Raw genomic sequence first — 13,414 nt, 5'->3', positions numbered from 1 at the left:
CTTTTACAGTACGAGCTCTAAGCTAACACAAGTGAAATAGCCTCCCTACCAGTCTTCCTGACTTTCCTCTGTTTGTTTCTCTAAACCACTATTCACACTGAAGCCAGAGTGATGTCTCCAAAATGTAAATCTAAATTTATCAGCCTCCTTGCTGAAAACACACAAATGGTTTCCTGTTCTCTTGACATAAAGTGAAAATTCCCTACTATGGTCTCCCAGTTCCTGCGTGGTCTAGCTACCGTGCCTCCTCTTCATCCTTACCTGGAGCCTCCCTCCCCCTCAGCCTCTCTGGTCCAGCCATCCTGGCCTTCTTTCAGTCCCTCCCGATCACCACACTCCCTCCTGCCACTGGACTGAGCACAGGCTGTTCCATCTGCCTACAACGTGTATCCCTTGCCCTGTTACCCACTTCTCTCCTCACCAGGGCTGCCTCCCTGACCTCCCTGACTGATGTCAATCTCATAGCATCCCCCTTTCATGGTATTATCACAGGGGTGACTTCTTGTGTGATTACCTGATTAATATCCATCTTGCCCACTAAGCTCCCTGAGATCAAGGTCCCTGTCTGAGTTCTCTCACTGTTGTGTCCCCAGTACCTTGTAGGGTGCCTGGCCCACAGCAGGCACTCAAATGTTTGTTGACCACCTTAAACCATTCAAATGTTGAATGGTTTACTGTCTCCCTACGAATAACACTAGGGAAACGCTCTTCTACAAGGGCCACTGTATAATTGTCCTGGAGTGGATGACAATAGTAACAGCAGGCTGGTAACTGTTGCTTAGGAAGGGCCGACACACAACAGGAGCCCAGAGTATGTGTGGCTGCACGCACAGTACCCAGGACCAACGGGAGCCCAGTCCTGCAGCCCCAGCATCTACTTTAACACCTGAGAAAATGCCCAAAAGGTCAGTGGCGCTTGGCTATCCTTTACTGAGCTTCACTTAAGCTTGCAGGTGTATGTCAAAGCGTTCATGTCCACAGCTTAGTAGCCAAGAGAGTGTAAGTTTGGTGCCTATTACCCACCTCAATCCCACTTTCAATTGAGCTGGAAAATTAAAGAGAACAAATTTGCAGCTTTGATTGCAAACTGAAAAGATGATATAATTAACACAAATGTCTTTGATTGCCTCTTGAAAAACATTTGTAAATCAAAATTGGTAATGATTTTAACGGTATGACATATTCTTTCAAATTATCCATGAGAGAGAGAAATGGTTTCGGATCATGCAAATGTGTGAAATTACGGCTAATACATGAAAAATATTCTTCCTTATGTAATTCCCTTTAAGGGACCTACTTTAGTTCAGAAAAACTTTTGAACACTTAGCAGGTGCCAGGTATTCTGCTGGGCCGGGGGTAGGAGATATGGAGAATCTGCAGAACTCTTGCTGTCAAGGGCCTTACATTGTGATGGAGGAGATCGTGGCAAAAGAAAATAACACAAGCCATTTGCAAGTGTACCTTGTGTAAACTGTATGTAGGATAAAGTGCACATCATTTATCCTATGAAGGAGATAATAAGGGTGCACAGTTTTTAGAAAATCAGGAGTAGCTCATGGAGAAGACCATAAAAGGTCCAAGATGTCATAGAGACCAGTTTCCTAACTTTACAAGTAAGAAAAATGAGGCCCCCAGAGGTCACGATCTTTTGACTAAGTGCCCAAACCAGGTCTTGAACCCAAAAGTTCCCTTTAAAGAACTGTCAAAGATATGACCAAGTTCTACTGTTCTTACTGGCTTTCTCCCAACTGCTCCAGCCATTAGGGGTTGAAATATCAAGCAAATGTGGATTTGCTGTTTATAAGGGAGCAAGGTCCATCTCCCTGCCTTCCATCTGGTCCCTTTCCAGTCTCCTTCCCATATATCAGGTAGAATAACTTCCCCAAATACAAATCTGGTCATGTCATCCCTTTCCTTCCCACTGCCCTTGGGTTAACAACCTGGGTCCGTGCTAAGGCTCACTCAGCGTGCTCTGGTCCTGACCCTTGACTGCAGCCTCATCTTCCACCACTACCTCCTTCCCTCTCCACATTCCAGCCACACTGTTCTTCCTCTGGCTCTTCAATCTTGCCATGCTCTCTCCCACTTCCAGGGCCCAGCACACACTCTGCCCTCTGCTTGGAACACTCTTTCACCTTCTTCACCTAATGACTCATCTGGCTCAGATGAAATACCATGACCCTGACCTGCAGACTGGGTTAGTCCTTCCTGGCCCGGGGTATGCGCTCAGCCACTGCTCTGTATTGAATCACCTGTTGAACATCTGTCTCCTGCACTAGATTCTAAGCCCCAAGAGTGCAGGGACATCTCAATCATTCACTGATGAGTCCCCACCCCTTAGCACAGTACGTAGATTCTTAGGTGGGTTAAGCGGCTGGAACAAATACACTTCAAGCCCTTGGTGATTTTCAGAAAAAGAAGGTATCTCTTTCTTTTTCATGTGACCGTTCAGAGTGGGGGTTCCGGGTCCATGCCACCATGTAGGGACCCAGGCTGGTGTGGCTCATGGCTTCAAGATGTGGCTTCCAAAGTACTCCTGATAATTTCTGTGTTAATTGGCTGGAAACAGGAGGGGGCACGGAAGAGCCTGCACGGAAGGTGATCACTTCTCTTCTGCTCCTTTTCCACCGGAGGGCGTCTCGTCACACGGTCACAAGACTACACAAAAGGCTAGGGTATGTAGGCCAGCCATTGCCAAGTATTGCACTTCTTTACCACGTGACGAGGGGAGAAAGGATTTTGAAAGACAGATGGCTGCCCCACCAGAACGCTCCGGGCAGATTGACTGAAAATAAATTAATCTTTAAATCATTGTATTGCTCTACTCTAGATGTTGATATCAATACCCAAACTCCCAGAATCATTATGTTTCTTTCATTTTGTTGGCAGCATTTCAATATCCAAACAACTGGCTTCGATAAAAGGTAAGGCCTGGGGTGCCAGAGATGTATGTGCTTCTCCTCTACCATGAGAGCATGCCAAGAGTTAAAAATAACAGGACATCAAAGGATGCCAACAATGTAGGAAAACTTGTAGATGAATCATCAAACAGTTATGATGTTCTTTTTAAACACTTGGGACTAAGATCCAGTGATAGGAATTAACTCGCCCATATTTAAAGGCCCAGCTATAGTAGGAGCGTGGATCCCCGACTCCTAATTCAGTGTTCATCCTACCCATGGCCAGTTGGCCCTCCATGGGCGGCATTCTCAGTGTGTCCAGAGCAAGACTGTCAGCATCTGACTCGTGAACGTTCAGTGGTATTCAGGATGCAATCAGTCCCCAACTGCCTCTGTTGATTGAGCAGAACACAGTGTGGCAAACTCCCAAGGTGTAGATATTTGCCCTGAGAAGTCCATTTTATAAGTAAAATATCTTTAGAGCCAACAATGTGGTCATGGAAATAAAAATAAAAGAAAATAATGTACTCTTACACTTAGATCATTATCTTATTCCAAAACATGTGCCTTCTTTATAGAGTTACAAGCACAGCTGGATTCTACTACATTGCAGTTATTTTCCCTCCTAGATGGCTGGTCTATGTCTCCAAAGGAGATGCTTTGTATTTTTATTTAAATAACTCTTCATCTTGATGAGAATATTATTTTTACACTATCACAAGAGATGCATAATTTCTGTTTCACAATTTCAGGCACTTTTGGTAATGTCGATGACAAAACAGCATGTCCATGACATGGTAAATATCCATGACATTTCTCATAACACCCCTCTCTGGGAGGCTGAGGGGGGATTGTATGTAACTCTCTGTCACGCACACTGCCCACCAGTTCACACGTGTGTGCGCGCAAACACACACACACAAACACACACATTCCTAGCACGAGACTCCTTACATTAGACCACTGGGCCACAGTTACTCCCATGCCTTAAGAAAACACAGGATAAATATGGCTCATTTTGCCAGAATGTATTCTATTCAATGGTAGTTTTAAGTGTTACTCATTGAAATCAAACAGGGCCAGATCATGGAATAGAAGTCTGTACCAACCCACATTTTCTCTTCTGGCCGTTTGGGCTTATGCCCTTGACCTCTTAGGGGAGGTGGGTAGAAATGGGGGTTGAGTACACATTTGCCTATAGCATCCAAAGTAGTTTTATAGTGGAAAAGTTTGAAAAGTGCTAGAGTATTGGGGAAACTATTGATCTAGCAAGAAAAGAGCAGAGATCTAGTTTTTACTTCTGCCACATACGACTGACGCAAACTTGGACAAACCACTTTTCTCCTGTGGGTCTTCATTTCTTCACTTGCAAAAATAAGTAAAATTAGGAAAAGTTCTACAATGAGGTGATTCTGCTGCATTGCCGTCCTAAGGGTTGTATTTCTACTACAATAAAGTGTTGGGATCTCACTAGATGAAATGCTTCTTGTTTCGGTTTCCACGTTCCAGGGCAGGTGAAGAGAAAGAGGCAGGGACTGTTCTCAAGTTCAAGTCAGCTCCGTTCAGCACACGTATGCTAAGGCCTACGATGCACCAGGGCCGGGGAATGAATGCAAAGACAAATAAGAGGCAGTGACTGCCCTCGGGGAACATACAGTCTAGAGCTGCACGGTCCAACGTGGTAGGCACTAGCCACCTGTGGGTGTGGGACACTTGCAATGTGGTTAGTTTAAATCCAATTGTGCTGTAAGTGTAAAATATATGTCAGACGTAAGAGACTTAGTAGAAAAAAAGTGTAACATATCTGAGTAACTTGTTCATTTTGATCACATGATAAAATGATATTTTGATAAATTGGGTTAAATTATATATCTCTAAAATAATTTTAACTGCTTCATTTTACTTTTTTAATGTGGCTACTTAGAAAAAGTTTCATAATAATTAGGGCTCCTGTTACATTTCTTTTGGACAGCACTGATCTAGAAGATACTTGGGACAGATAAACGGTGTTTCAACGTGAGGGTTATGACAACTTTCCATTTAGGGAAGTAGAGAAGCATAAAGGAGGGACATGTTGCCCAGTCCCAGGGTTTGGGAAAGAATCCTACAGGATACACTGCCTGAAAAACAACATCTAGAGGCAGCATGTGTCACAGTGAGGGACCAGACTGACTATGTGACCTTGAGCAAGCTATTTAACCTCTCTGTGCTTCAGTTTCCTCATCTATATAGTGGAGATGATACTAGAGCCCACCTTGCAGAGCAGACGTAAGAATTAGATGAGTCTAATCACTTACATCCCATAAAGGAGTGGCTGGCATCCAGAGCATGGACTCCACAAGCGTTCGCCGCTACTGTCCACCAGAACGCGAGCGCCAGGAAATCAAGGAATGCTCTCTGGACGTCGCTCACTGCTCTCTCCCCAGAGCTAGGACAGGGCCCGGCAACACGTACTTGTTGGGAGGACAGCGTGTGAAAGGAACTACGGACAGTTTAGTAGTATCAAAGCGTAAAAAGTGAGGTAGGAACTAGCAGGAGAGGTGGACTTGAAGCGCCTGCTTTAACACCGTCTCCCACTCCCCCATTCCGAAGGCACGAGAGCCAATAAAAGACGCCCAAAACGAAACATCAATCCTTTACATGTTTAGTGGCACTTCGCCCTTTACAATATGCTTCCACATATTCGCTCACAACTCTGTGAGGCAGACGGGGCAGGAATTAGGAGGCAACACGCTGCGTCTACTAAGGGAAGAACCCAACCCAAAAAGAGGAAACCAAAACGCCTCACAAAGTCCCACCAGTATCGGTAGGGTAACCAGAGCTCCTTGTGAGCTTTTATTTTTTATTTTTTTCTAGTTCTGTGTTTCCCATGAGCATACGTTATTTTATAGTCGGGGGAAATGCATGCTGCGTTTGAAAGAATGCAGGAGAAGAAAAAGTGGACTAGTCCAGGGGGAGTCCCCATCTAGAGGGCAGTCAGACCTGAACTTCGTCAGAGGACTGGGCAATATCTGCTTCCGCAGCCTCCGTGGAGATGCTCTTCGAAGGAATTATGCCAAAGTGGCAGATCTTTCTATGGCCTTTGAAGGCAGACAGGCTTTCAAATCTTTCGTCTGCCACTCCAGAGCAATGTGACCTTAAGATTCTTAATCTCCCCGTGTGTCAGTTTCCAATATGTAACATTGAGACACAAATAGTACCTACCTTTCTGGGTTTACGAAGCATTAAATAAGATTATGTTTGAAAGGTATCTGGCACATAGTCAACAAGAAAGCTATCTGTCATTATTTGCAAGCTCGCCCACAGCTTGGAAATTCACCGGGTCCTTGCCAGGAGAGGAAGAGGTACTATCCCCCACGAGAAGTCTCAGACCCAGTAGAACACCCCATACTAAAGCCCTCTCTAGTTATTCTGAGTTATTAATAAATCAATCAACTGGTAAAAGTTACAGAAGGGGTATTTACCTCCTAAGGAATTAAGGTGTTTCCTCTAAGCAATTTGCTTCTTAAAAACAAGGCTATTTATAATCAGAGTTTATTCTTTAGCCACTTAAGTTCAAGGTTACCACCATACAGCTCCCCACCTCCTCAAACACCCCCCCATCCCCCCGCCTCAGGAAAGGGAGATGTGAGCTGAAAAAAATATGTTATCTCCTTGTTTTTGATAAGCAGGAAAATCTTGGTTAATGGAGGGAAAAAATCCCAAGTTTAAATGTGAGTTTCAGGATGTGGCAGAAGTGAAGAGAAGAAGTGGATAGGATGGGAGGGAAAAGAACTAAAAATAGGATCCAAAGAAGCAGGGAACTTTGTGAGTCTGGGACAGTAGGCTAGAGGGAGGGCCAGCCACTGGACTAGCAGGCAGGAGCCAGAGGTCAGGATGAGGCTGAGTTTAAAAAGCCATTCTCAGAGAACTTCTGTGTGATTCCATTCACAGAGCATTTGTTATGCCACAACATATGAAGATGGGGAACAGATTAGTGACTGCCAGGGGGTAGAGATGGGGGAGAAGGGCAGGTGGAAAGACTGTTATATCTTCTTTGCCTTACATTAACACCTTCTTTGCCTTATATTAATATATCGCAAGGGCTTCCTAGGTGGCGCAGTGGTTAAGAATCTGCCTGCCAATGCAGAGGACACGGGTTCGATCTCTGCTCCAGGAAGATCCCACACGCCACAGAGCAACTAAGCCCGTGTGCCACAATACGGGGATATGTGTATAAAAACAGATGATTGAACTTGGTGTACCCCCAAAAAATAATAAATAAATAAAATTATAAAAAAACAAATCACAAGCTGTAAGCTGTTATACCTTCTTTGCCTTCTATTAATACATCACAAGTTGCAAATATGCATATTGTATATGTATATCGAGAAATAAATAATTATCAAATATATATAAAACAAACCTATGTGTATACACACATATCCTCTTGATTATCATTTATTACCCTATTAGATTGTTAGATAGACGAGGGCAGAGGCCACATCTGGTTGTGTCACTCCTATGTGCTGAACAGCTCAGAAAGTACCAGGAACAGAGTAAGTGCTTGATACAAAAGTTACAAATATCGGACTGATCATCTTCCTTTGCATCCACGATTGCTGCGATTGCTGCACGTTACCTGGGCAGAAGGCTGTTGGCTTTTGTTTTTCTCTTCTTTTCTCCCTATTCATTCATTCAACAGCACTTACCGGCACCTACTCTACAGGGCAGGTATTCGTGCCGGTCACTGGGAATATAGTGATGAGAGCAGCTATGATCTCTGACCTCATGGAGCCTGCATTCTAGTTGGAGAGAAAGATGATTCAACACATAATAACTGTAAACTGGGACAAGTTCTAAAATAGGGGATGGATTGGAGACTGAGAGAACTGAGAGGATAAGAAATTTTCTCCACTGTACTTTGTGCAATTCTCACAGTTCACTGTGTGCTACCCACTGGAAAGGACTGAGTTAGCACCATCCTTTCAAAGAATTTAAACTAGAGAAACTAGCTGGGAGATCGCTGTGACTAGGGCATGATTCAAAGAAATTCCTTATCTATCAAGATATCAAAGGGCTTGTCCCGGATGTCATACTCCTTTATCACACTAGCATGTGGTGATGCTCTATCTGACACAGAATAGAAACTCCACAAGAGCAGGACTTTGTCTTATTCAATGAGGTATCCTTAACGCCAGGGACTGAGCCAAGCACATAGTAGATGCTCTATAAATATTTGTTGACTAACTAAATGAAATTACACATCAGAAAACCAAGGCTTAGAGAGGTTTTCCCAAGGTCACATGCGAAGCAGGTGGTAAATCCCATCCTAATTCTACTAATGCTATTTGCTACTGAAAGGACTTTTGTCCTCCATTGTTTAAAGATCCAGGATCAGACACCCCCATGTCCCACCCCTAGATAGGTGGCAAAGAGCCCAAGGCCAGAATCCCGTTGACGCACACCTTCCAACCTTCTTCCCTAAGTTTCCCCTGGAAGGTAGAGCCTCATGTCTGGGGAAGGGTCATTTCTAACCCATGCTACACGGTTGTACATTTCTTCTCTCACAGCTCTACACAAGGGCTCAGATCTGGAAAAAGCCATCGCCACCGCCACTCTGATTTTCAGAAACTCTTCTGACCCTGATGGTAAACTTGGAAAAGCTACGGCCAAAAATCTGCTACAGACCCAATTTAGGAACTTCACAGAGGTAAGAGAATTAACAGGCGCCAAGAAACAGGCGGCCACGCTGTAATGGCTGGCCCAAAGAGTCAGCAACTCCAGATCCACGGCCCCGTTATGTTGTTTCATTCAACAAATGTTTCTTGAACACCTACCCTATGCCAGGAAGTGAGCTGAGCACTGGGGTTAATGCAGTGAACAAGCTAATAATACAACAGAGTAGAGAGATGTGCTGAAAAGTAATTAGACATAGTCAAAGGACCGGAAACAGGAGAGCATGCAGAGAAAGAGTAAGACGGAGGGACCCTCTTGGGCTTGGTGGTCACAAAGAGCTCCCGGAAAATTAAGGTATAGCTAAGATCTGAAGAACGAGACCAAGAGTGAGCAGGGAGGGGGCGGGGGGTGAGAGGGCTGGCGTTCCAAGAAGAGGACTTGGCATAAGGCATGTCAAAGACCTACGAGGTCCAGTAAGTATTGGTGAAAAGAAGGAGGGAAGCAGGAAGCAGTGGGAGAGGAGGCTGGGGAGATGGAGAGAAGCCACTTCTTACAGAGGCATAGCCTGAGGGAGGAGGAAGCCAGGGAAGGTTTCTAAATCCAGGTCAAAGAAATTACACCAGCTGCAGTAGGAGATGAGACTACGGTTGGGGTGGGGAGTGAGATGAAGAAGAGAGGAACTGCGGGGAAAGAAATCCAAACAAAAGAAGATATTGGTTTGGATTAGGGCGTCAAATATGAGATGGATATGGAAGGCAGAATGAACAGGATCTGATGACCATAAGGGTTGAAGAACAGGGGAAACAAATAATGCTACCTGAGTTCTGACTGCAGGAAGAAATGGGTGGTGGGCCCATTTCCAGGGAAGAGAAAGACTGAAGAATAAGTAGATTTGAGGTGGGGTGGGAGGTGGGGGCAGGTGATGGGTTCTGTTAGCATGTGTCAAGTTTAAGATGTTTAGTGGAGAAACTCTGACAGCAACAGGATATGTGAGCAGGAAGGTCAGGATAGACATCTATAAAAGTGACCAGAAGAGAGTGACCTGAATCATCTAGAGGCATCTTTCCCAAACCTCAGCTATTTGAATACCGTCTTCAATATATTTCCCATGTCTGCCTACAGCTTGTATTGTAATTTACTTAGAACATTTTAAGATTACGCTCTACTTAAATAAAATTATAGGAGACTTGATCACTGTTCTGAATGTAAATTCAGTGGGTAAAAGTGGAAAGTGGTAAAAAATATAGATGACTGTTCATTCATATTTAATATTTATTCTTGCCTCACCTAAAATTGCTTTACATTCTACCAGCAGTCTGTGTTCAAACTTCGGAAAATATTAGTCTGGGGAAAATGCGTAAGAAAAAAAGAGGGCCTCACACAGAACCTAAACCACCAATATTTAATGGTAGATTGAGCAAGAAAAAATGTAAAAGGAAACAGTCCCTCAGGTTCTATGTGTATGCTGAGACATTTAAAAGAGAAGTATTACAGTTCCTTTAAGATATAAATACATATGGTTTTAGCATACTACAGCTGTATCAGGTGCCAACCGCTGGGGGATGCCGGGTCAAGAGTACAACTTCCCGTCAATCTATGATTGTTTCAAAAGAGGGTGTGTGAAATTGGCTTTATTTTTAAATTCCACAAATATAAGTGATTTTTTTTTAAAGCCTGTTTCATAGAAACAGTGAATAGATTGGTGGTTGCCAGGAGCTGGGGGGAGGGGAAAGTGGCGTGATATAGGTCAAAGGGTACAAATGTCCAGTTATAGGAAGTTCTGAGGTTCTAATGCACAGCATGGTGACTACAGTGAGTTATACGCACTGCATACTTGAAAGTCACCGAGGTAGATCTTAAGCATTCTCACCCCACTCGCACGCACACGTTAACTCCGTGAGGTGATGGACGTGATCGTTACCTTGATGTTGGTACTCATTCCACAATGCGTGTGTATCAAACCATCACAGTGTGCACTTTAAATATATGCAATTATATTTGTCAATTATCCCATAATGAAGTTAAAGAGAGAGATAGAGTGTGTGTGTGTGTGACAGAGAGAGAGAGACAGCGACTACAGTGTGAGACAGAAAAATTACTGGAAAGAAAGGTTAATAATAGTTAGCTATCTTTGGGTAATGGGGTAAAGGGTTATTTTTACAGGCTCCTATTTTTTTTCTAAATGTCCGATATTAAACACACATCATTTTTGAAATAAATGTTTTTTTAAGAAAAGCTATTTTTTTCAGCCAGAAACATCAGGCAGAATTTGACAAGAGATCCAAAGTTTTGTGAAGTCTTTACAAAGAGGGTGGGAAAACAAATCCTATATCACTGGCTTGTATCAGAGGCCAAAAGAAATGACAGATCCTGGAGAGAAAGAGAATGTTGCATGTCTCTGGCAAAATCTCAGTGAGTGTTTAAAAAATACGAAAAGGAGGACCTAGTAGATGGATCATCCTGACGTGATTCACCATCCCTCCAAGGACATCAGAGGAAAAGAGGTAAAACCAAAGTCACCAGGAAAGACACCTTCAGCCTCGTGTCCCTCAGGATAGGCTAAACCCGGGAAAGGATCTCCAGCAACAGACACAGCCAGGTCACGGTGCAATCCCGCCCTCTCCTCCAGATGAGAGCAGAGACTGATCTCAGGGGACTTGAGGGGACGGCCCATCCCTGGCATCCTCAGTCTCCGTGGTGACAGCTTCCCTCCACTGAGCAGATGCGTAGCAGCGTGTCAGAATGCTGTCTCGGCCAAACCACCCCGCCCTGCCCCTGGAGAGTCCCTAAGGCAGATACAGCAGAAGAGTCTCCATCTATAACTGGGCTTTCTCCTCAATCCTCATGCAGGGTTCTCTCGGAAACTGAGCCGGACCTCTGGCTGAGGCCTGGGTCTGAAAGGAATATGTCCTTTCTCATAAGCCTAACATAATTTGGGGGATCTGACTTAGCCTCTATAGCCAATCAGAGGTAATAAAACTGAGCACCTAAAAGCACTGCTAATAGGATAAAAAAGCAAGGTGGCAGGTCAGGCCCCAAGAAGGCTGGACCTCTGTCAGCTCCATGATCTAAAATATGCAGCAAAAAGAGAGGAGGAAGTCCTCCAGCCATCTCTGACCTTTGAGCAAACAGAGTGCTTTACACTAGTAAAAGGCTTCTCTCTCTGTCTTGTCTCCAGCTCTCCTGGAGGGAGGCAGACACAGGTCCTTTCGCCCTCACTGGTAGGTGTGACCCCTTGAGGAACAGCCTAGAGAAATGCGAAAGGTCTAAGCCTGTAAAAGGAACGTATCATCACTCCTAAAGTGCCTTAGTCATTGCTGCAATGAGTTTTTTTTTTTTACAGTCAGCACATGGGTGAATGTTTGGCATTGAACTAAACGCAGTGAATCAAATGACCTTAACATTTTTGATGCCACTTGGGAAGATATTTCACAAGCTGTGGTTGGAACTGAAAAGCTTCTCCATTTATGTGCTTTTCACATGTTTTCCTCAATCTGTTTCTGAGGACTATGAACTTGAGTTCGATTTATGATCAGACTTAGGGCTGAACAATCTTCCAAACCATATATTTCCTTTTAGCATATTTTATTCTGGATAATCTTATGCTCAGTGGATCACATAGTGAATACCTCCAATAACAAAGAGATTGTAATTTGAAAATCTGAAAACAGAACAGTTTCTGTATTTGTAGAGATATAGCCTCTCTTGACCATTGAGTGTGGGCTCCAGAATCAGGTAGCCAATGCCATGAATCCTGGTTCCACACTCACAGCTGCCTAGCTTGGGACAAATTACTTCCTTGTCACTGAGTCTCTGGCACTGCCTCTGTAGGGTGGGAAAACAACAGTACCTATTGCATGAGGTCACTGTGAGCACTCAGTGAGACAACCCATGCAAAGATTCCACACAGTGCTCAACGAGTAACACTGGCAGCAACGTGACATGTTGTTAATAACATGTTTCCTGCTGTGTATTGTCTGTGAAACCAAAGTGGCATGATGAACTCGGGTTTTTTTGCTTTTTCTTCTTTATTCTTACAGGGACAGGAAACCAAACCAAGATACAAAGACCTCCTTTCTGAACTTGACGAACATACAGAAAATAAGCTGGATTTTGAGGATTTCATGATCTTACTGTTAAGCCTCACTATAATGTCAGATTTGCTCCAAAATATATGGAGTGTAAAAATTATGCAATAAACAGCTTTAAATAGATAGTTAGACAATTTAATGGAAAAAGACAGTGTTAAATGATTTAAAGTTTTTTTCGTTTTATTTTAAATTAACTGAAGGTACTGATCACGCACTTGGGGTTGCCTCGGTTGGTTCTGATTGCTGGTATTCAGACCAAGTGTAACTACAAAAGTTTCCGCACACTCTTCAGGAATGTCTAAATAATACAGTCTCTGGGGCTTTACAGTATGATAGGTTTGATACCACTGGATATTGCATTGCTTTTGCTGTGTCAGTCGTATTTTAGTGCACTCTCCTCATAGTCACTGAGTCCCTCATTCATTCACTCATCAAACAATGTGTGTTGAGTGTCTACTTGATGGTACTGCTAAGGATGCAGTCATGAACCAGCCACCCTCTGCCTCAGACATGCCTGCAGAAGCCCAGCAGAAGAGATAGGCTGTGAACAGTTTTCAATCAATTGCATACAGTATAATTATAATTGTGATAAGGGCTACAGGATGCTAAAAGAGCCGTTATCACTGGCCCTGGGATCAAAGGTCAGAGAAGCTCTGCTGACATTCTGCAAAAGGCAAACCTATAGGGGGTAAAAAAAGATACAGATTGGTGGTTGCCAGGATGGAGGGCGGGAACTGGACTTGCCCACAAAAGGGCACACGGGAA

The 13,414-nt window shown here is 43.8% G+C and overlaps 1 protein-coding gene across 1 annotated transcript; it reads left to right on the top strand.

The window, feature by feature from the left end:
- Nucleotides 1–797: 797 nt before the first annotated feature.
- Nucleotides 798–12,791, top strand: SNTN (sentan, cilia apical structure protein). Its single transcript, XM_057706773.1, has 4 exons — nt 798–905; nt 2,890–2,924; nt 8,453–8,592; nt 12,599–12,791. Exons 1-4 carry the CDS (start codon nt 814–816, stop codon nt 12,755–12,757), a joined length of 426 nt encoding a protein of 141 aa, XP_057562756.1. The 5' UTR covers nt 798–813; the 3' UTR covers nt 12,758–12,791.
- Nucleotides 12,792–13,414: the final 623 nt, after the last annotated feature.

The sequence above is a fragment of the Hippopotamus amphibius genome, chromosome 13 (genome assembly GCF_030028045.1).
Source record: "Hippopotamus amphibius kiboko isolate mHipAmp2 chromosome 13, mHipAmp2.hap2, whole genome shotgun sequence".
In the NCBI taxonomy this organism is placed as follows: domain Eukaryota; kingdom Metazoa; phylum Chordata; class Mammalia; order Artiodactyla; family Hippopotamidae; genus Hippopotamus; species Hippopotamus amphibius.
This window is presented reverse-complemented; position numbering and strand designations above follow the sequence as displayed.